We start from the raw sequence: 22,043 nt of genomic DNA, 5'->3' as shown, positions 1-22,043 counted from the left end.
TCACCACTGAGGTGGGCACAGGAGTCCCTCTCTTTCTCATTCCCTCCCCCTTTCCCTTCTCCATTTTCATCCTCCCTCCCCTCTTCCCTTCCTTATTTTCTCTCTTCTTTCCTTTTTCTTATCTTCTGTCTTTCAGTCTGGCTCTCTTGCTTTAAAAAAAAACCAGACTGGTTAGTTTCCAACAAGATCTTATGCGATCCCCAATATAAAAAACTGCTCTAGTTGATGCAGGAAGAGGAGCCCAGTCTGACAGACTTCCTCCTTCCCTGAGGCACGTCCCTAGAATCCTGGACATAGACTGAATATCATGGACCATGGTGACCTCTAAGGTCGTTCATGAAACAAAGATGAAAAAGGACCATTAGACACTAAAGGAAGAGAGCCATTCAGCGGGCAGCCACAACAATCCAGGCATTAGGCCGTAGGTAACAAAGCCCTCCTCAAATACAGTATGACTTATAATAGCTTGGATTAGAAAAGTCCAAGGACCCTGATCTCCCAGGATGTTCTTTAAGAGATGTAGCTTTGAAAACCTGTCAGCATGATAACCCTTAGAAGCAAGGTCTTCGTTCCATGGGGTTGGATATCTATTCCACACCCCAACCCAATTCTGCTGACAAAATCAAATCATTCAGGGAATGAGAAAAAGTTTCCCAACGTTTCACCAAGAACAAGATGGCTGCCTTAAATTAGTCTACTTTCCCTTTTTCCAACCAGCTGGATGGTGCCCATGGTGATGGCTTTATTTTAGATGGGGTGCTTTGGTTGGGTTTTTGATTGGCTCCCTGGTTGCTAAGAAAATGGTTGCCTTGGTTTTTCAGATTTAAGGGCCACAGTAAGCACCACGTGGGAGTCTGCGTGGGAAAGGAAGTCTGTGAAGAAAATTTGCTTTGGCTTCTTCCTCATAGAACTCCCTCCCTTCCCAAGGTAAATTTAGTTTTCTAACCAAAAAAAGAAAATGAAAAGGTTCTCTTATTTCCATAAATTCTTATAGTACATATTTGGAAATTTGGTTCCGTTCCTTTTTTTAATCTCCTCCCTTCTCCAAATGTCTGTTCACTGGCACGTGGAGGTTAAAGCAGCAACTGTTCACGTCTCTGACAGTAGACACAATTGCAGTGTTGTACAGTGCTCTAGGCTCCAAGTCTCTGCCAGACACTGCAGAAGGGTTTCCCCACCCTACGGGGGCATCAGGAAGATTCCTGCAGGGATACTAGGGATCTTATCCACATTTTCTCAGGTAAGATCTCAGGATAATCTTTTCTGTTCCACAAACGGTAAGACAATGTAGAGCTTTAGGAGCTAGAAAAGATCAGTTAGGTGAAAACAGAGGTTTATAAAGTGACTCACAACTTGACAAACTGTTACTGGTCCCACATGCCTGAAGCGGCTAAGAATTTGGTCTGGGGGAATGGGTTAACATATCCAAAGAAATATCCAAAGGTTTGTGGGGTTCCCCTTACTTTGCTCCTGGACATTCTCAAGAGATTACCGTAGACTCAACCTCAGGGGTGCTGGGAATTGTTTTCAGAGAGGGCCTCACAATTCCAAGATGGTGGTGTTAGTAGACCGTGAGGGTTCTGAGGGCAGGACTTCTCTCAATTCAATTCAACAACTTTGAAACACCTACAGTGTGTGAGGCCCTGGGAATACGCTGATGAATAAGAGTCCCCACCCTCACAGAGCCTGCAGCCACACCACGAAAGACAGATAGCAGGTAAGTAATGATGCTGACACCTGGGGCTGGTCAGTCGAACACAAGAGTGAATCAACAAATCATGGCAGCCAAAGGCTATGGCCAGTTGTCTTTACGAGGCAGTTTTTGAACCTGTTTTACCTGAGAACCAATAATGCCAAGTACCACCATCACCTCTTCATTCTTACTTCACCAACTCCCTCCCCTTCTCCCACAGCTTCACTGCTCAGAGAAGTGAGACTATAGTCGTCTGCTTACACCCTACCCCCAGTCCTCTGAAATATCCCCAAGCTGATGGCTCTGCTGACTAAATTCTGCTGAGTTTCCTGGATCCGGGTGAGCATGTCTGCAATGGGATTGGGGGACACACAGCAGGCAAGATTTTCTCCTTATTGACACGCTTCTGGAATTCTCCACTGTGCTCTCTAAGATATCAGGTAGGTAGAAGCCTGCTTCTTTGGTTTGGTAATCCAAAGATTAAAACAACGTCAGAGTTTCCTAACTGAAGTCCGAGAAGCAGGAACAATTATTCATTCAATGCTGGCTTTTCATGTTGTAGCAATCATTGAATACAGAGGGACCAGCAGTTAAATAGGAATGGATCTTTCTTAATGTCCTTTAATTCCCTCTCACATTATTCAGCTCCAGCCATTCATTGTTCTTTGCTTACAGCAGTTCTGTCTCATCAGCTTTAACAAAGGGAGTCGAATACTAGGGGAGGCAATAGGGGAATGTCTGAGCAGTGAAAGGCTATGTGAACATTGGGACTTCAAAAAGGGAGAAAGAACTGGAATGGCTTCCCACTCAGGAACACAAGTATGACTGTCTCTCTCTCCCCTGAGCTATCCGTATATCTATTTTTTATTATGTATATGCTAGAGGGTGGAGGGTAGAGAATGAGTAGGGTAGAACAGGAAGAAAAAGAAGAGCACGGGGAGAAGAGGAAGAAAAGGGAGAAGAAAAAGACCAAGCTACCGCTCCAGTGGTTTCTACCCAACTCAGTAGAGGAATAGAAGCACCAAGGCCTCCAAAATGAAGCCTGCAGCACAGAAGCCCCACCGTTCTAAGCACGGCAAGGGTCAGTCTAACAAACATTTTGGGCGCATTTACTTTTACTAGACCCTGTGCTGGGCCGCTGCAGTAGTCAACTGAGTAACTGTTGGACTGCATTAATAGTTCTCCCATTCTGATGTCTTTGCCATCATAAAATATGCCTGTTGGAGGTGGTTCATTTGTCTTTCTCATGTCCACAGATATCCAGAGAAATCCTGTCCTTGTCTCCAAGTAAAGAATAAAATTAGCCAAGGTTCTTAAGCTAGTGTTTCTTAGCTTGGAATTCTTTTTTTTTTTTTTTTTTAAAGATTCTATTTATTTATTTGACAGAGAGACACAGCGAGAGAGGGAACCCAAGCAGGGGGAGTGGGAGAGGGAGAAGCAGGCTTCCTGCTGAGCAGGGAGCCCGATGCGGGGCTCGATCCCAGGACCCTGAGTGAGATCATGACCTGAGCCGAAGGCAGACGCATAACGACTGAGCCACCCAGGCGCCCCCTTAGCTTGGAATTCTTATGCTCTGCAGTTATTTGCCTGTGATCTCAAAGTATAAACCACAAAGTTTAAAGATATTTTCTCAGATGATGACCTCGATGAGAATTAAAGGAAAACAGGAATAAATGTTCAGGCAGCTGAAAACAGTTAACTCAATATTCTTTTTACGTGATACATTCTTAAGATTAGTCTACGTACAGTCTAACACCTTGCTCACATGTGGGAATGTAAATAATCTAGGGGAGTTCCCTTCTGGGGATTCTCCCTTTATCACAGATGCCCCTGCCGAATGAATGAACACACACTCTCTCTCATTCCCCTTCTCTCAGAGTAGAAGTGGTATTGGGCTCAAATGACTCAAAAAATAACTTGTCGCAAGGACACCAGGATAGTTTTGAATCTCCTTATTTCAGGAACTCTGGTTATTGTTGGGTTAGCCTGGGGGTCTGAACTCTGAAGAACAGCAATCTGAGGCCTTGAGAATATTCTGGATCTATAGTGGGACAGCTCACCTAAATCAACGTGAATCAAAGCAAGAAGATTCATGCAGAATGAATCAGAATCTCGTGAGAGAAAATGCCGTCAGTGAATCTACCTCCAGAGAAAGCAAGAGGAGCCTGACCACATCCAGACCACAGTTGGATGGAGAGCTGATACTTCCTAGGGGACTGTGGTGTCATGGAAAATCCTGATATTCCTCAGCATGCCAGGCTGTGTCGTGGCGGAGCCACCCAATACCAAGTACAAGCACTGACAGCAACATTACTGCAGATACACTATGATTCAACAGTGCCTGTTCTTTCCCTGTGGCACAGAGAGCTGGAATAAGAGGGGTTTCGGCTTACCTATTCACACATCAAATATATTTATGGATACGTGGGGGTGTTTGATGAGAGGCAGAATTAGGTGCAATCAAAATGCACAGTACATTAGTCCTTCAGGGAAAACCAAGAGGGTTGTAGGTAGCTAACAAGGAAAAGAGGAAGGTATGTTTTGAGGCAGAGGGCACGGAGGGGATTCCATCGTTTCATATTTTCACAGTTCTTCAGTCTACAGCTTTTATGCCTTGCCTCATCCCACTGGCTCCTCATGACCATTACGGTCTTGAGATCTTCTAGCTCACTCCTGACTGTCATTCCTTCATTCTTCTTACCTACCTGTGTACAATGCTGGCAGCAGCTCTGAAGTCCTTATTTGATTCTCTGCATGCAGATCTGGGATGCTGGTTTCTACAACCAGTAGACTCTATTCCTAAAGTTCAGAGTCAATTTTTGCAAAACTCAGGCCAATGAACAGGGATTATATTTATCATGCGCACTACATATTGATATCTTGGTGGCTTGGACTGACATCAAGGGCACATACCTTCAACTAGTGTATTTGTAACAACACTCAATATACTGTTGATTCTGTCCTTCCGCCCATAGGAGGCCAGTTGGTCCATGGAAACTAAGAGAGATCCAGGGCCTTTCTTCTTAATTTCCACCTCAGTTGTAGCCTGAAAAAAATGGCAAATCAGGTGAGTAAAGTCTTACAAACATTACAGCTGGGCCTTACTGGACAGAGAGTCCAGAGTATGAGCAGAAACAGATGCTCTTTATGACATCTTTTAAATTTGACCCTACAATCCTATCCACCTCAAGAAGTAGAAGGAAACATGACCACGCATCATCCTAGCTCTATAGATGATAAGATCAGGTAAGTTTGTACAAATCTACAATGAACCAAAGAATCTGGCTGGGACCCAAACACCTCATCTGGTCAATTCCTAGCATGCAGACCAGATCTCCAGGGGCAATGCCATCTGAAGCAGAACCTGAGTTTTCCTGTCTCAGTCTTGTATCCACAGCATCTGGCTAGAATTGGACCACACAATAAAATAAGTCGAATTCACCTCTATTCGACATTTCCTTAAGGGCCAAGTCCCTGATCACACTGAGTACTGTAGACATTGTTTCCTCCGTGGGAAGGAGGCACCATCACTCTCTCAAACTGTCACCTCCAAATGTCAAACCTGGGCCTAACTGAATGTTAGCAAGTTGAAGTCCTACCCTAATTCTCCTCCAAGCCACTCCAAGTGTGCTAAGGGTTTCACTATTTTAATTACATATATAGCACTGTTTATTTTGCCCTTATAAAATTTTACTTTATAAGTTAACCTGCAATATTCAAATTCCCAAACAAAAAGGGCAGAAAACACCATCAGCCTGTTACACAAAGTATTTGTTACATGCTCCGCTGTGGGCAGTACTGGTACGGGAGGTTACAGCACAGTGTTTCTTACTGTCCCTTGCTTGTGCTCTTTGTGACAACCTGAATGTACTACATTAGATCAGCCTCCACGCAGTGGCTTAAAAGCTAGCTTTCTAGTAACCATGCCAACCACTCTAACAGGTCATCGTGTAATGTCAGCTGTCCCTTCCATTGTGAAGGTAAGAGGCAGAGACAGTCACCGTCTCTCAGAGGACAGGGGAGATACATGTTTGTAAGAAGCTACAGAAGTATATCTGATCAGTACCAGAATGATCCTAGCTGTTTTGAAAAGAAAATAATTGTTTCTAGAGAGCTACATCAGAAAGCCTTTCTGCCCTTAGATATGATTAGATTTTAAGAACTGTAGAGAAGAAAGTTTCTGGCAGATTATAATTTATCTCATTACAGCATTTCATCAAACTGTTTCACTGATTCAGACATTTGGTTTACCTTAGGGTTTTGTTTTGTTTGGCAGAGCAACAGAAGAAATGGAAAAGAAAAAGAACTGATTTCCTTGGGAATTCCTGGCTGCATTATTATACAAACACCTGTAAATGTAACAACGATGTGTTGACCAGTACCTCAGGTCATAATAAGATGTATTTCTTTGATAGGCCACTTTTTGCTGCAATTGCCAACCTGATATTCAAGACACCTAATAAATCAGATTAGACTACTCTATTTTAAAAATGACAGTCATCTAAAAAGGAATCCAGAAAGGCCCATACAGTAGACACTCTTGTTTCTGGCATTTACTCATTCTAGAATTTTACTGAGCTGCCCTCTGCAGATCTACAGTACATGGTAGATAATTTTCATAATGCTGACTCCAAGGTACTGTAAGATCTGATGGACTGGCTGATTCATCAAGAAAGGATGAAACTGCATTTAAAACTGCTTTGGTTCTAAGTATATCTTATTGTTTTCTGGACTTGCTGGATATAACAAGATATAAATTCTTCAGACTTTAATAACATTAACTTTAAACAAAGTTAATAAAAATGCTATCTAAAGGACCTAGTCAAATCATTAGATTATTATTTAGTGGTATCTATTTGAAAGCTAAAATAATTTCTAGCTTGGATTAAAAAAATCCACCTAAAGTTTATCCCCAAGCTTAATATTAAGATGGAACAATTATTATTTATATCTTTCTATGTAAGATGAAGATGAACTGTAGCAGGGATATGGGGAGACAACTTCTATAATGTTAAAATTTGTTCCAGAGTAAGGCATGTTATAGAACATATCTTCAGTTTCAGAAAAGAAATAAATGAAAGAAGACACCAAGAAAAAAAAATTTCAAAGACCATACTTGGGGAATTTCAGAGGGCAAAAAAAGAAAGTCATTATGTCACCTTTTTACATAGGAAGAACATTTACCACAGATCCAAATAACAGGTTCCATTGAGAAGTCTTATGGTAATCATAAGATATTCAGAAAAGTCCCCTTAAATTGGTAAAAATCCATGGATCAAAGATAAAATCACAAAGAAAATTAGAAAATACTTTGAGGATAAAGGAAACAATACATTAAGATTTATGGGATGCAGGGGCTCCTGGGTGGCTCAGTCATTAAGTGTCTGCCTTCAGCTCAGGTCATGATCCCAGGGTCCTGGGATGGAGCCCCACATTGGGCTCCCTGCTGGGTGAGGAGTCTGCTTCTCCCTCTCCCCCTCCCACTCCCCCTGCTTGTGTTCCTTCTCTCCCTGTCAAATAAATAAATAAATAAATAAATAAAATCTTAAAAACAAAAAAACAAATGACCTTTACGGAGTCTTTAAAAAAAAAAAGATTTATGGGATGCAGCTAACACATGGTTTGAGAAAATTTTACAGTGCTAAAGGCTTGCATTAGAATATAAAAAAGATATAAAATCAAGGCTCTAAACTTTCACCTTGAGAAATTAGAAAAAGATCAAATTAAACTGTGGGTAAGTAGATGAAAGGAAATAATAAAAATAAGAATGGAGATTAATGAATTAGTAAGTGGACAAACAACAGACAATCAAAAAGGGCAAATGTTTTTTTAAGAACAGATTACTAAAATTGATAATTCCCTAGCAAGACTGATCAAGAAAAAAAGAAAACACAAATGGTAATTTTCAGGAAAAGGAATGGGAACATTACTACAAATCCTATAGGCATTATTAGGATAATAAGAATATACCGTAATTGTAAGTTGAACCATTGTAAGATGGAAACCTTCTATACAATATTTATATTAGTCAGAGTATGATAAGCTACAGTATGATAGTAAATAAACCCAAAAATCTAAGTGGTCTAACCTAAAAAAAAAAAAAAAGAATATATTGTAAACAACTTCATGTCATTTCACCTTGTATGAAATGGACAAACTTATCAAAACACAACTTATCAAAACTGACAGAAGAAATAGAAAATCTAAATAGCCCACATTAGAAGCTGTAATTTAAAAAAACCTTACAATAAATAGAAGTCTAGGTCCAGATGGCTCTACCAGTGAATTCTATCAAAATTTACATAAAAAATAATACTAATACCAATACTAATAACAATTCCTTCAGAAAACAGAGGATAAGGGTATACTTCTCAACCTGTTTTATAAAGTTAACATAACCTGATACTAAACTTGCCGAAAACACCACAAGAAAAACACCACAAGTAAAGAAAATGAGAGACCAATATCCCTCATGAACAACGATGTGAAATTCTTAACAAGACAAGCAAATATATACAAAGATAACACATCACGACCAACAGGGTTTATATTAGGAAGGCTAGTTTCACATTAGGAAAAAAGTCAATGTTATTCATCACTTTAAAAGAATAAAGGAGAAAAACCATCTGATTATCTCACAGATGCAGAAAAAGAACATTTAATAAAATTCAACACCTCTGCATAATAAAATTTCTTAGCGAGCCAGGAATAGAATGTAGCAGCTTCAACTTGATAAAGAATATCTATGAAAATCTACCGCTAACATTACACTTCTTGATGAAACATTAAATTCTCTTCCTCTAATAATGGAAACAAGGAAGAATGTCTGCTTTTATCATTTCTATGCAATTTTGTATCTCAAGTCCTAGCTAGTGCAATAAAGCAAGAAAAATAAGTAAAAGGCATAAAGGTGCAGTTGCCGTTTTTCACAGAAAATATTATTGTGCATGTAGAAAACCCTATGGAATTTACAAAAAAAAAAAAGACCTAATAGAACCAATATGTTAATTTATCAAGGTGATGAGATACAAGGTCATACACAAAAATTAACTGTATTTCTATGTTGTGGCAACAACAAATACTTGAAAATAAAAAATTTAAAAAATTATACCTTTTACAACAGTATCAAAAAACACAAATACCAAGGAATAAAACTAATGAAAGACGGGTAAGACATCCAACACAAACTACACAAGTTTGCTGAGAGAAACTTGACAAGACTTTAATAAATGAGAATTATACCACATTCACAGATTGAAAGACTCAAGGACATCCATTATTCCCAGCAATCACTATAAGAATTCTAGGCTTTTCTGAAGAAACTGACAGAAAATGATTCTAAAATACATAAGGACACGCAAAGGATCTAGAATAGGAAAATAATCTTTTAAAAAAGAGCTGAATAGCAAATTAATCTCTTAAGAGATTATTTAATAATCTTTAAAATATTTTTTGTTTGGAGGGCTTATGCTATCTCATTTCAAGACTATAAAGTCACAGTAATTAGACAAATGTAGTATTGGTATAAGCACAGACAAACAGACCAAGGGAACAGAACAGTATCTAGAAACAGACCCACACATGTACATCAACTGATTTTTGACCTAGGTGCCAAGTCAATTCAGTGGAGAAAGTAAAGTCTTTTTAACAAATGGTACTGAAAAACTAGATATTCATCCAAGTCAACTCCCATCTAATTTCACACACACAAATTGAGCCACATCAGAGACCTGAATATAAAACCCAGAACTGTAAAATTTATAGAAGGAAAATAACTTCACAATTTTGGGTAATGGCAAAGATTACTTGGACAGGATGCAACAAACAACATAAAAGGAAAAAACTGGTACATTGGATTTCTTCAAAATTAAAAATTTATGTATCTGATAAAGGACTCGTATCCATAACATATAAAAAACAAATCAATAATGGGTAAAAGTTTTAAAAATAAGCAGCTAATAAAAGATCTGTGAGAAGCCAATAAGCACATGAAAAGATGCTCATCATCATTAATCAGCAGGGAAATGCAAATTAAAAGCAGGTAAGATGGAGTTTATGACTACTAACATGCTAAAATCAAAGACTAACATCACCAAATGTTGGCTAGGATGTGGAGCAATTGGAACTCTAATACACTGTTGGTAGGAGCATTAAAAAAATGGTATAACTATTTTGGAGAGGTGTTTGGCAGTTTCTTATAAAGTTGAATATAACATTTACCATATGACCCAGAAATTTCATTCTGAGATAATTATCCAATATAAATGAAAACATTTATTTACCAAAAGAGTTGCACAAGACTGCTCTCAGGAACCTGAATATCCACCGACAGGAAAGTGGACTAACACAGTAGAGTGTATTTATACAATGAAGTACCTTATCAATACTCATCAATAACAGGGAATGAACTATTGAAACAACATGGATGTATCTCAAAAACACCTTGTTGAGTGAAAGAAGCCAAATAAGAAATACATATTGTATGAGTCCTTGAAAATGAAAGAAAATGCATCTATGGTGATACATATAGAAGAGGTTGCTCAGAGAGGTGAGGGGATTGAGTAGGAAAGGGTACCTTCTGGGAGAGTCTTGTGGTACAAAGAGGTGTAGGGGACAACGCTCAGCTGGTCAGACAGCTCCTACTCCACCACCATCATATCCACACCCTTGGTAACTCTTGGGTGACGGTTACCCATTGCACTGCTGCAATGCTGATTATGCAGTACAATTCCTTTGAGAAAGAATATGGGACACAGAGTGTGTATATAATATGTATAAAATGCTATCTCTAGTGTGGAAATAAATGAAGATCAATCAAGTGGGAAAGGCTATTTATTCTGAGCTTGACGTGGGGAGTCAGCCACCATCACATGTGTTTTGCACTTTAACCGTTTCAAAGTGTGCAATTCAGTGGCTTGTAGTATATTTACAGTGTATTCCATGATATTTCCATCATACCAAAGAAAAACACAGTACTTGTTAGCAGCCAATCCCAAGCCCCACCTCTACCTAGCCCCTTGGCAACCAATAATCTGTTTTTTGTCTTTACAGACTTGCCTCTTCTAGACATTTCATATACATGGAACCATATATTATGTGGCCTTTTGTGCCTGGCTTCTTTTGCTGAGCATCATGCTTTCAAGATTCATTCATGCTGTAGCACATATCAATACGTCATTCCCTTTTACGGCTGAATAATCTTACATAATAGGGATGTAGCACATTTTAGTTATCCATCCCTCAGTTGATGGGCATTTGGGTTGTTTCCACTTTTTGGCTATTATGAATAATGATTTTATGAATATTCATGTACAAGTTTTTGTGTGAACACTGTTTTCAGTTCTACCTAGGAGTAGAGTTGCTGGATCATATGGTAAATCTGTGTTGAATTTTTTGAGGAACTGCCACTGTTCTCCAAAGTGGCCACACCCTCCGGGTTGTTGGCTATATCTTGTGTCAGATTTTAGCCAGCTGGAGGGAAGGGATGCTGCAGTGGACTCTCCCATGTATAGCAGCTTCAGAGGCGCCCTTCCTCCAGACTCTGCTTGGGAGGTGTGTCTCTGCTATTGGCTCAGCTGCTCAATTATTAGCACCTGGGAGGGAGGGCGAGGGCTTCTTCCTTCAACCATGCTGAGACCCAAAGACCAGGGGAAAGATCACATACTCTTTCCTTTCCCCTTCCCTATATATTCAGGTCATTTTTTATTCCTGTAAGTGGAGGTGTTTATTTCTTTTGTTTGTTTTGTTTACTTTGTTGGGGGAGGAAAGAGAAGAATTAACAACATTTTAAAGGCAGGAGCTTCTGCCTTTTTAGAATTCAGCCTCTAAGGAGCTTTCATGTAAAACTATCAGTAACAGAGGAAGCCACTGAGAACCTTAATTACATTCTTTGAAAGTTAAACTCAGTACAAATTTGTTCCATTTCTCTCAACCCAAATGCAAAGTTCATTAGGACATTTAGCCTCGGATTTCCAACCTCCTAAACTGTAGCCGTCCTTCTCAAAGAGATATCCTACAACACCTGCAGATGGCAGATTTTGCCCACATTCCTATAGATCTGCCCAAGGAAGCTCAACTAAATTGCTTTCCCATGGAGATGCCTGAACGGAAATTTATCAGGCAGTTAGTTACCTTTCTTGGAACTAAAATTTAGAGCATTTTAGAAGTAGCTTTAGAACCTAGCCATTTATCTCCTGTTCAAGCCTTTCTCAAATTTTTGTAGTAATCTGCTTTAAAATAATTGCACAATAATTTCTTCTTCTCAAAGGTTCTTTAAGATTTTAGAAGGAATGCAACCCTTGCCAAGTCAAGCAGTTCAGGAGAAATCTTAATGTCTACTTCTCATGGCTAAGAAGGCCAAAAAAGTATAGGGAAATAAATGGAAACTGGCTTTCCGAACACCAAGAATGGGCCAAATAATATGCTTCACAGTTTATAAATGTTGTTACATTTAATTTTTACAATAGCCCTATAGCACAGGTCCTTTTGTCTCTTTTTTACAGATAAGGAAATGGGCTTAGAAAGGTGACATTCATTTCCCAGGATCACATCAGTAAATAAACTGAAGAACCCGGGCTTCGGAGTTGGTGCAGTGCGCTGGTTACCAGCCAGTGCCCTGGAGTCAGACTGACTGTGTTCAAGCCCTAACCCTACCAGTTACTGTGTGATGCTGGACAAGTCACTTCATTTCTCTAAGCCTTGCTTTCCTCCTCAGTGAAATGCACACAAGAGTAGTATCTATCAGCTGTGTGCATTAAATGAGATAATGCTTGTGTAAGCTAGTGCAACATGATTTCTGAGTTACTTGTGATTTTTGGATTTGTCAGCAGCATCTGCTTTCTCTGTGAGTGATGAGAGTCTCACCTACTTTCCAGCTTGGAGATGAAGACACGGGAAAAGTTCCCTTATCCTCTGCTTCAGCAAAAAGCAAAAGTGAAAATTCCTAAACTATTGAAAAATACTCACTAATCATAACTGAATAATTAATGAACAGGTGAAATAGTTTCTGATGAAACTCTAATGAGGTGACGTCTGGGTATCTTTTTCTCCACAGAGAATATTATATTTCTTTTTTCTTTTTAAGATTTATTTATTTGAGAGAGAGAGCACATGCACAAGCAGGGAGAGGGGCAGAGGGAGAGGGAGACTCCCTGCTGAGCGTGGAGCCCAACGTGGGCCTTGCTCTCAGGACCCTGAGATCATGACCTGAACCGAAATCAAGAGTCAGATGCTTAATCAACTGAGCCACCCAGGCGCCCTGAGAATATTATATTTCTTGACTTGAGTCTGAGGAAAAAAAACAGATGTGGCATAGCCTAAGCATCAAGACCGTGTGAGACCAGCGTGTGCGCCTCAGCAGCTCCTATACAACTCCACAAAGCATGAGCATACAATGGAAGCACTCTAGTGGTTAATCCACTGGAGACGCATCCCAAATGTTTTGACAGTAAGAATCGCTACATCCTAGCCTAAAGCGGTATTCGCTGCTCCTCTGCTCTGGGCTGCATATAACATTAGTAATCTATTGTGTCCTTCTAAGATGAATGTTTTTCCCACTTCCCAAAGCAGCTAATATTCAAGCAGCCAGGAAGGCCTCTTTGACAGCAGGAAGACCTTGGTTCAAGCTCCATTTCCATGAATCACTAAGGTTCAGAACCTCACCTGTTAAGAGGATAAAACCACCTACCAAACACAACGATTATAAGAAATTAAATGAGATCATGCATATAAAGTGCTTAGCATAACTATAGCAAGAATGCAATATATGGTGGCTCTAATTATTATGTCTGTTGTGGAAAACTGTGAATAACAGAAAAGTGTAAGGAAGAAAAAAAGTCACCTTTAATTTCCCCTCCCAAAGGCAACTACTGTTGACTTCTAGTCAGTCATCCTCTCTCTGTAGGTAGTTTGTCTTTCTATAGATCTGATATCATAGCACACACACACTATGCAGTCTGGGTTTGTTTTGTTTCGTCTTTTTGGCCTATTAATATAACTTATATAGATTGCCACACAATTAATAGCTAGGAAGTGCTTCTTTACGGCTTCTAATGAAATAGCGTTTCCTAGTTATGAAGCCTTTGGAGACAAAATAGTCCTGCCTCCCTCATTTCCTGCCACTCTGGGATCTGCCCTCCTGGCCTTGGGAATCCTCAAATCTGTCACCATCATCGCTTGGAACCACTGCGATAATCCCCTAAGTGCTTATAGGGTGTTGAGTGTGCAGGCACCCCAAAACCCAAAGGCAGGACTCTGTGGGCTACAGTGTAAGGTGCTGCAGACAGCCTTACTTCCACAGCCATCTGCTCAACTGCCTCTCAAATTCCCCCCCCCATATTATAACAGAAGCTGCAAAAAAACCAAAAACCAAACCTGCAAACATGCTCATCTGCCTTTAGCTGAAGTTCAACCTCCTCCTTCCTCAATACCTTTTCTAATACCTACTTTTCAAAGAAAAGGCAAGATGTATTATTTGGCTGAAGTATTTAAAAAACCAGCCAGAATGTCAAAATTTAATTTGGTTCTTAGTATTTGAGTTGCCCAAACTGTACTGTCCATGGTGACCAACCCCTCATTCTCTGCTGATATCATCTCTTGCTTTTTCAAAGAACATAACTGTCTAATTATGGAGCTTAAAAATTTACCTCTAGATATGGAATTAGGGACAAACAAAAATTATATTTAAAGTAAAGATAATTATCTATAACATTTATTTTGGCCAACCATCTGGTTTTGGGGGGATTTTGGAACCAATGTTTGTTATTATTACTGTTCCTATTACTAGGAACTAGTACTAGGAATTACTAGGAATACTACTGTTCCTATTTTCCAGAAGAAAAATGCCTATGTGCCTAAACAGAGAAGGCATTAAAATTCACTGAGAAAGAGAAGATTGTCTTTTCTCTAAGACTCTGGCTCTATCAACAATGAGCTGTGTGACCTCCAGGAACCCAAATTCTCTGAGCTCTACTTCACCATCTAAAAACAGGGATAACGCTTTCCACTTGGTCAGCCTTACAGAAATTTTTATTCAGAGCAAATTAAATAATGAATGTAAAAGTAATGTGTAGCCTGTAAAAAGCTAAACAAACACGTGTGTGTGTGTGGGGGGGGTATTTTGCTATTAAATAAAAAGGCAGGAGAGAAAAGACAATGTCAAACACATCCTAACTGCCTTTTGAATTTTTATCTGTACAGTCAACAACTGTCCTGAAATGTTAAAAACAGATCATTGTGAATTATTCCATCCTTGACTGTCCAGTTCTCCTCCACACATGCATCATGCTAATTAGAGGACCGGCTGTCTTCGTGCTGTGTTAGAGGAAACTGAAGTGTTAGAACAAAACGGACTGGCATGCTATCCCAAGGAGCTTATGCCAGCTAACGAAGGACTGAGGGAGGTTAAGGAGTTAGAGGTTCGGAGAATGAGGATCGCTGAGGTTACAAGAATTTGAAACTACAAAAAAAGGTATAAACAGCTTAGAATTTAAAGAAGTGTTAAGAGATGGCTTTTCCCAAAGAGGGGAGCCATTATCCAAACCCCTAGACAAGTGATTTTACGAAGCTATTATATGTAGCTCCTCCAGAGCCTGACATTTGATTACATTTAAAATTCATCTTTTTGCTTCCCTTTTCCTTCCTCCCCCATACACCATGTGTTCTTGCCCCAACCTCCCACTTTTCCCTCCTTTGATTTATTTCCATTTCAATCCCTTTTGAATGTCTCGCTCGAGTTCTGCACCGGCTTGCCTAACCTCTCCTTGCTTGGCTCTCCCTGGTGCACACCTCCCGCTGGCAGCACCAGGTATCCACGGTCCTCTTTGGAAAAATCACACCTCATTCTTACAGAGGAGACTGGAAAATTATTCTGAGCTATATTGTTGTTGTTGTTGTTGTTGTTTTAGCAGAAAGATAAGAGCTTTAAATTCCAGGCTGTTTCCCTATGAGGAGAGGACGTGGGAGGGAGAGAAGCAACGGTAGTTCCAAACCGGCTCAGACTTGGTCATTGGTGGTGGCAGGACGCCATTCTCATTCCATCCGGGCAGGATCCGCTGGCCAGAGGCATTCAGTCAAAGCCGGGGTGGCGGGGGTGAGGGGGTGGCGGTGGGGGGAGAACAGGTAGGCTGATAGAGACTCGCAAAGATGGAGAGAGAGAAAAGGAGGAAAAAGAAAGCAAAGAGTTGATGGGGTCGGGCAATAGAAACAAGGAAGAAGTTGGTGGGGGGTGGGTGGGAACAGAGCCGGGATTAAAGTGAAAGGGAAAACAAGGAGGGGCTGAAGAGAGAAACAGAAACAAACCAGGAGGGAGAAGACAGAAGCGGCCGGGGGTGGTAGGGACGGTGGGGACGGAAGAGCTGAGCGTGGGAGCCAGAGGCCGGGCCGGAGGGAAGAGAGGAGGGAGCGGGAGAGACTGCCATGCCTAGGCTCGGTCTATGTGTTTACTTCCTTACACTGTCATCGGTAGCTGCCTTATCTATTTTCACCTCTGGCAGGAGCCGCCCGCCGATGTGGGAGCCCGGGCCGCCGATGAGGGACACCACGCCGTTGCAGTCAACCGTGCTGTTGCGCTTGACGCTGCGCCGCAGGCTGGGGAAGATGCGCGACGAGCGGCTGGCCTGGCTGTAGCCGCTGTAGCCGCTGTAGCTGCTGCGGCGCTCGCGGGCCCGGATCGGGATGAAGAGCGAGTCCCGGCGGCCCTCGCTCTCCTCCACCGTGCTGTGCTCGTCGTCCGCGAACTCGTTCTCCGAGCCCGGGTCGCGGAACCGCCCGGGCCCCCTGAAGCTGAAGATGCTGCTTTTGCTGTTGTGCCGGGAGAGGAAGGGGGAGCCCGGGATGCTGAGCAGTGACTGCAGGGGCAAGGAGACAGAGAAAGACACAGAGACACCATGAGACGGGGAGCGGACCCCACACAGGCTGAGCAAAGGCTGTTTGCCTCCCCATCCTGGCCCCAGCCTTGCACTCCTGCTATCGGGACACAAGTGTTCCCAGAAAGCACTTCTGGGTGTTACGTTTGTAGTACTACTCAACACCCGTAAGCACTCACTTCTTGCCCCATAGCCTCGCAACCAGCTAACCATACCAAAATCCTACTCACCGTTCACCCATGCACTGCAAGGATGCTTTTATCTCGAGCACTATGTAGCTAATCCCCCAGGAAACACATGGGTGTGTCTGTTTCTCATTACTGTGAACTCACATGAAGTGTGCCTTTCATTTACTCAAGCTAGAGTCCATGCCACACTTGACAAAAAGGACAGAATGTAAAAGTGCTTTATCACTTGCTATTCTCTCAATGAGTACACGCCCTCGAGGTAAGTCCTATGCCAACAGTGGTCTTGAAGCATTTTTTGTTCAGTTGAATATCATGTATGTTCCCACCTACTCCATTTTAAAGTCAACATTTTTTTCATCAAAAGTTTATTTTTTTAAGATTTCATTTGAGAGAGCGTGCAAAGAGAGAGAGAGAGAGCATGGGGAGTGGGACGAGGGGTAGAGGGAGAGGGTGAAGCAGGCTCCCCACTGAGCAGGGAGCAGGGAGCCCGATGTGGGGCTAGATCCCAGGACCCTGGGATCATGACCTGAGCCAAAGGCAGATGCTTAATGGACTAAGCCACCCAAGCACCTCCATCAAAAGTTTAAATATGTAAATTATATAATTCCCAGCACTATGTATGTATGTATGTATGTATGTATGTATGTATGTATGTAGGTTCCACATGCAGTGTGGAGCCCAACTCGGGGCTTGAACTCACAACCCTGAGATCAAGACCCGAGCTGAGATCAATAGTTACATGCTTAACCAACTGAGCCACCCAAGTGCCCCCTGCACTGACATTTTCTTTATTTTTATTACTATTCTTATTATTTTTTGGATTTTATTTATTTATTTGAGAGAGAGAATGAGAGAGAGCACGAGCAGAGTGAAGGGCAGAGGAAGAGGCAGACTCCCCACTGACAGGGAGTCCAATGTGGGGCTTGATCTCAATCCCGGGACTCCAAGATCATGACCTGAGCAGAGAGCAGATGCTCAACCGACTGAGCCACCCAGGCACCCCTGCACTGACATTTTAAAATAAAACTTTTATTTATCACTTACAAATTTTTCCTCATTTCTTTTTCTCTTTCAACCCATACTTCCAATTCCACATTCCCTAGAGAATTGTATGCTAATGTATATTTTTATGCTTTACTATATTTTATTGATCACCTTTGATCAACAATTTTCTTTAACAAAAAGTTATAAATAAACTGTACTTAAAATTTTTTTTAAATTTTTTATTGTTATGTTAATCACCATATATTACATCATTAGTTTTTGCTGTAGTGTTCCATGACTCATTGTTTGTGCATAACACCCAGTGCTCCACGCAGAACGTGCCCTCTTTAATACCCATCACCAGGCTAACCCATCCCCCCACCCCCTCCCCTCTAGAACTGTACTTAAAATTAAAAAAAAATTCCTGTGACCAGGAGTCTCTAAGAATTTTTAAAAATTCTCTTGAATTGATTTTTTATTATAATTCTTATAAGATTGATCAAAATATATACATATACATTTTATAAGTAATTACTAAGCTTAAAAAGAAAATTTTATTAAAACGTATCTCTTAATGAGTTTTTTTTCCAATTGGTGTTTTGGTGATGAAATATTTGTAGACAGTATTATTTATTATTAGAATCAAACATGGCTCAACATCAACATTTCCCTTCCCTATCTAATATTTAGATTTTTTAAAAAAAATTTATTTTATTTATTTGACAGAGAGAGACACAGCGAGAGAGGGAACACAAGCAGGGGGAGTGGGAGAGGCAGAAGCAGGCTTCCCTCTGAGCAGGGAGCCCGATGCGGGGCTCGATCCCAGGACTCTGGGATCATGACCTGAGCCAAAGGCAGACGCTTACCGACTGAGCCACCCAGGCGCCCCTAATATTTAGACTTTTAAGTGCTGAGAAACCTTATTCACATAAATAATATCTTGGAACAGAAGAATTTGGTTATAGTAATAGCACTCAATTCTTTGATCTCCTTTCAAATGATACACCAGAATCACATAGTAAGCTATCAGCAAAATTTATCTTAATGATCTGTTGGCTAACAATCAAATCAGGTAGTCTTACAACTTTACTGAAAGCAAAGAACTCTAAACCACCCAACTTGCCCCATGATTTGTTACCTAGTTGTTAGAAGTATTCCATTTCTTGATTTCCGAGGATGCCAAAAAGGATTCATTTTTATTTACAAATAAAAATATGGGTTACTCTTAAAGAGGTTATTCTTTTACTTAAAGGAACATTATTTAACCCAAAAGAAATGGTTGGAATAATCAAAATATCATTAATTTCAATACATCACTGCCAACTTTTTTCCAACATTAATTTTTTAATAAAATAATTTTATCTTAATACATGCTTTAAGGATATTTTCATCAAAACCTTAAAGCCACAGATTTAGCTCAATTAATTTACAAAACTACCTCCCATATGATATAGTTAGCAAAGCCAGCCCTTATTGTCAAAGCAATTGGCCAAATCAGATTTATTTTTATTTGAAAAATTATGACCTTATTTTTTCTTTTTAATAAATATACTAATATGTATCCAAGTGAGATCTATCCCACTCCTGAATTTAAAATACTCCAAAGGCCCAGATTGTAAGACAGGTAAATTTGGAAAGCCTTACATTGGATTTAAATTTTCTGGGTTAAAGAAAACTTAAAGACGCTAATATTTTCAATTGTCCCTTTGTTTGGCATCCCCTAAATTTTTATACCTCAGGGCAATGTGCTACGCTGAAGGCAATGCCTTCCTATTGTGCCTCTGATTTTGTTCTGATGAGAAATGGTAAGGTGGCAGACACAGAGACAGCAACTTTTGGAAGAGTTTATTACTTATAGCTCTCAAGAGAAGGGGGCATGCCACGCCATGCCAGGCAGGGCCTCATGGGAAGGTACTAGGGTCAGTTAGGAGGCAAAAGGAGCAAGGGAAAAGCGTGGTTCAGAGCCTGTATGATGGTTTCCTCAGAAGGAACAGCTGAGGCAGAGTAGGCACATCTGACAAGTTTAGGATTGGGCGGTTTGAGTAATTTCAGCAGGCTCTGGTCTGTAGGAGTGGTCCTAGCTCAGAGTGATTGAGGGCAGGGGAAACTTTGGTTTGGTGTGTCTTGGTGTGTGAGTGTTAGATTAAAAGTTGGGGCTGAGGGTTTGGATTGGTTGATTTGTATATGAAAGGCACACTTCCAGACAAGTTGTTAACTGTCTAGGAATTAAGTTTGCACTGGGAGGGGCAGTCTCTCCCCAGCTGGCAAGGCTCCTAAAATGTCAAAGCATCATAAAATACAGAAAATAAAAATGATAATTAATACAGTAAGATCCCTTGGGGCGCCTGGGGGCTCAGGTCATGATCCTGGGATCGAGCCCCATGTCGGGCTCCCAGCTCAGCAGGGAGTCTGTTTCTCCCTCTCCCTCTCCCCCGGTTTGTGCACTCTCTGTCTCTCTCAAATGAATAAATAAAATCTTTAAAAAGAAATACAGTAAGATTCCAAGATTGGGTGGCAGGGGGAGGGGGATAGGAAATATCTTTGAGCTTCTACCCACATGTTCAGTTCAGCTGAGGTTCTGTGTTAGATGTTAATAAAAGTGCCTTGGGTGGATGTATCTCCCTAGATGTTAATAAAAGTGCCTTGGGCATATGTATCTCCCTTGCAGGGCTCACTAAAGAGAAATATGGCCAGGACAAGACAAGACTCAGGCACTCTTGGGCTCCTTTGCTAAATCCCATGATTACACTTAATATCATCAATCAATGTCCTAAAAATGTCCTTCAAGATCCTTCCAGCTTTGATCCTAATTTAGTTTTTCCATTTTATCTTTCACTCTTTCCCCTCACAGACCCACCCATGGAGCCACACTGCCTGCAGATCTGTATGTTCTACACTTCCAGCTGTGGAAATCCTCGCCACCGTCCATGGTCCAGCCCTTCAGCTTCTTCCTCTATAAACCTCCTTCACCCTTCCACAGCCCCGAGCCTCTGTTTTAGAGTACTTGAGCTCTACTTTATACTACAGTTCTTTATATACATGCTTTTAGCTTTCCTTTTTAACCAACTACAAGCTCTTTGGGGGCAATCTGCCTGATTCATCTTTGTATCTCCTGGAGTGCTTTGTATATCGTAGGTACAGTGCTTAATTTAATGAACATGTATTTAGATTATATACTGTAAATTAGCCACCCACACCTGAGCATTACCCCACACCTGCAGTGGGTCACTGCCTCACTTCTCATAGAAGTTCACTTCCCTGGACTAAATCTGTGATTTTGCATTAAGCCGATGCTGGCTGCTGACACTACATGGTACATTAGGTCTCCACATTAGGAAAGAGGCTTCATTTATTTGACAGACAATCATTAAATACCCATTGTGTATTAAGTGATATGGATACAGTGGTAAAGAAGAAATACAACATGGTCCCTGCCCTCTTGCACCCTGCAGCCTAGTCAGAAATATATACTATATGAGATCTATTCTTAACTGATAGGAAAGTGATAAGTAAGATAATGATCAATTCAGTGACCTACAAACACACAGAAATGAGGATCCTGAGACAATACACACTAAAAGAAAACAATCTATTATTCTTTAATTTCATGTTCCATTCTTGGCAAAAGAGTTGCCTGTAATAAATGTGGAAGGGGAAAAGATAATTTGCCCCATCTCTCCTCGGACCCAGCATTCAATCTTGCTCTAGCCCATTCTCTAAGGAGATGATACATCTTGAGGTTATCCACTTCAGCCTCTCTCCAGTCTCAGCTTCCCTGGGCTGGAGGGTTTCAGTGATGACTCAGGACCCTTGGCTCTATTAACTCCTGGGATCCAGGCTGCTTTATAAAATGCGTGGGCTTTAGCTCCTGTTTTCAAAATCTTCCCTGTCCAGCAATCAGGAGCTTCTGGTCCCTTTCAGGCAGGCGCACCATAGCTAACTAAACATACTACCTTAGGTCTAGGTGCTTGCTTGGGAGAATGGCTCTGGGGTGTTCTTGATTTGAGGATGCGGCCCTCATATTTTTCCACGGAAAAACTGAGGGTTTTAGGGCACCATGTCAGCTGTGTGTTGGGACAAGGCTTAACAATGACAGGGATGCTTAGAATGTGACAAATTGGTGATTTAAATGTTCTATGTCCATGCCATATTTCACTTTTTCTTCACTTCACTTTTTCTTCCCCAAACAGCAGGCATTCTCAAAGTGTGGTCTAGGGACTCCTGGGGGTCCTGTGATCCTTTTAAGGGGGCTCAAGAGGTCAAAACTATTTCATAAATACTAAGATGATATCTGCCTTTATCACTTTCATTTTC

The 22,043-nt window shown here is 40.9% G+C and overlaps 1 protein-coding gene across 5 annotated transcripts in view; it reads right to left on the bottom strand.

The window, feature by feature from the left end:
- The window catches only part of SCN8A (sodium voltage-gated channel alpha subunit 8), a 112,935-nt gene that overhangs the window by 41,251 nt on the left and 49,641 nt on the right, over positions 1-22,043 (bottom strand). For 4 of the 5 annotated variants that reach the window (XM_028125546.2, XM_028125547.2, XM_028125545.2 and 1 more), the window contains exons 11-12: positions 16,177-16,539; positions 4,607-4,739 (exon numbers count right to left, since the gene is read on the bottom strand). In XM_028125546.2, the coding sequence (XP_027981347.1) occupies positions 4,607-4,739; positions 16,177-16,539 (496 nt within the window). Of the gene's footprint in view, positions 1-4,606; positions 4,740-16,143; positions 16,540-22,043 lie in introns of all 5 variants that reach the window. The other variant, XM_028125544.2, reaches the window with a different exon arrangement.

Source organism: Eumetopias jubatus, unplaced genomic scaffold, assembly GCF_037043125.1.
Source record: "Eumetopias jubatus isolate StellerSeaLion01/CBP00866 unplaced genomic scaffold, mEumJub1_p1.0 scaffold_8, whole genome shotgun sequence".
Classification (NCBI taxonomy): domain Eukaryota; kingdom Metazoa; phylum Chordata; class Mammalia; order Carnivora; family Otariidae; genus Eumetopias; species Eumetopias jubatus.
This window is presented reverse-complemented; position numbering and strand designations above follow the sequence as displayed.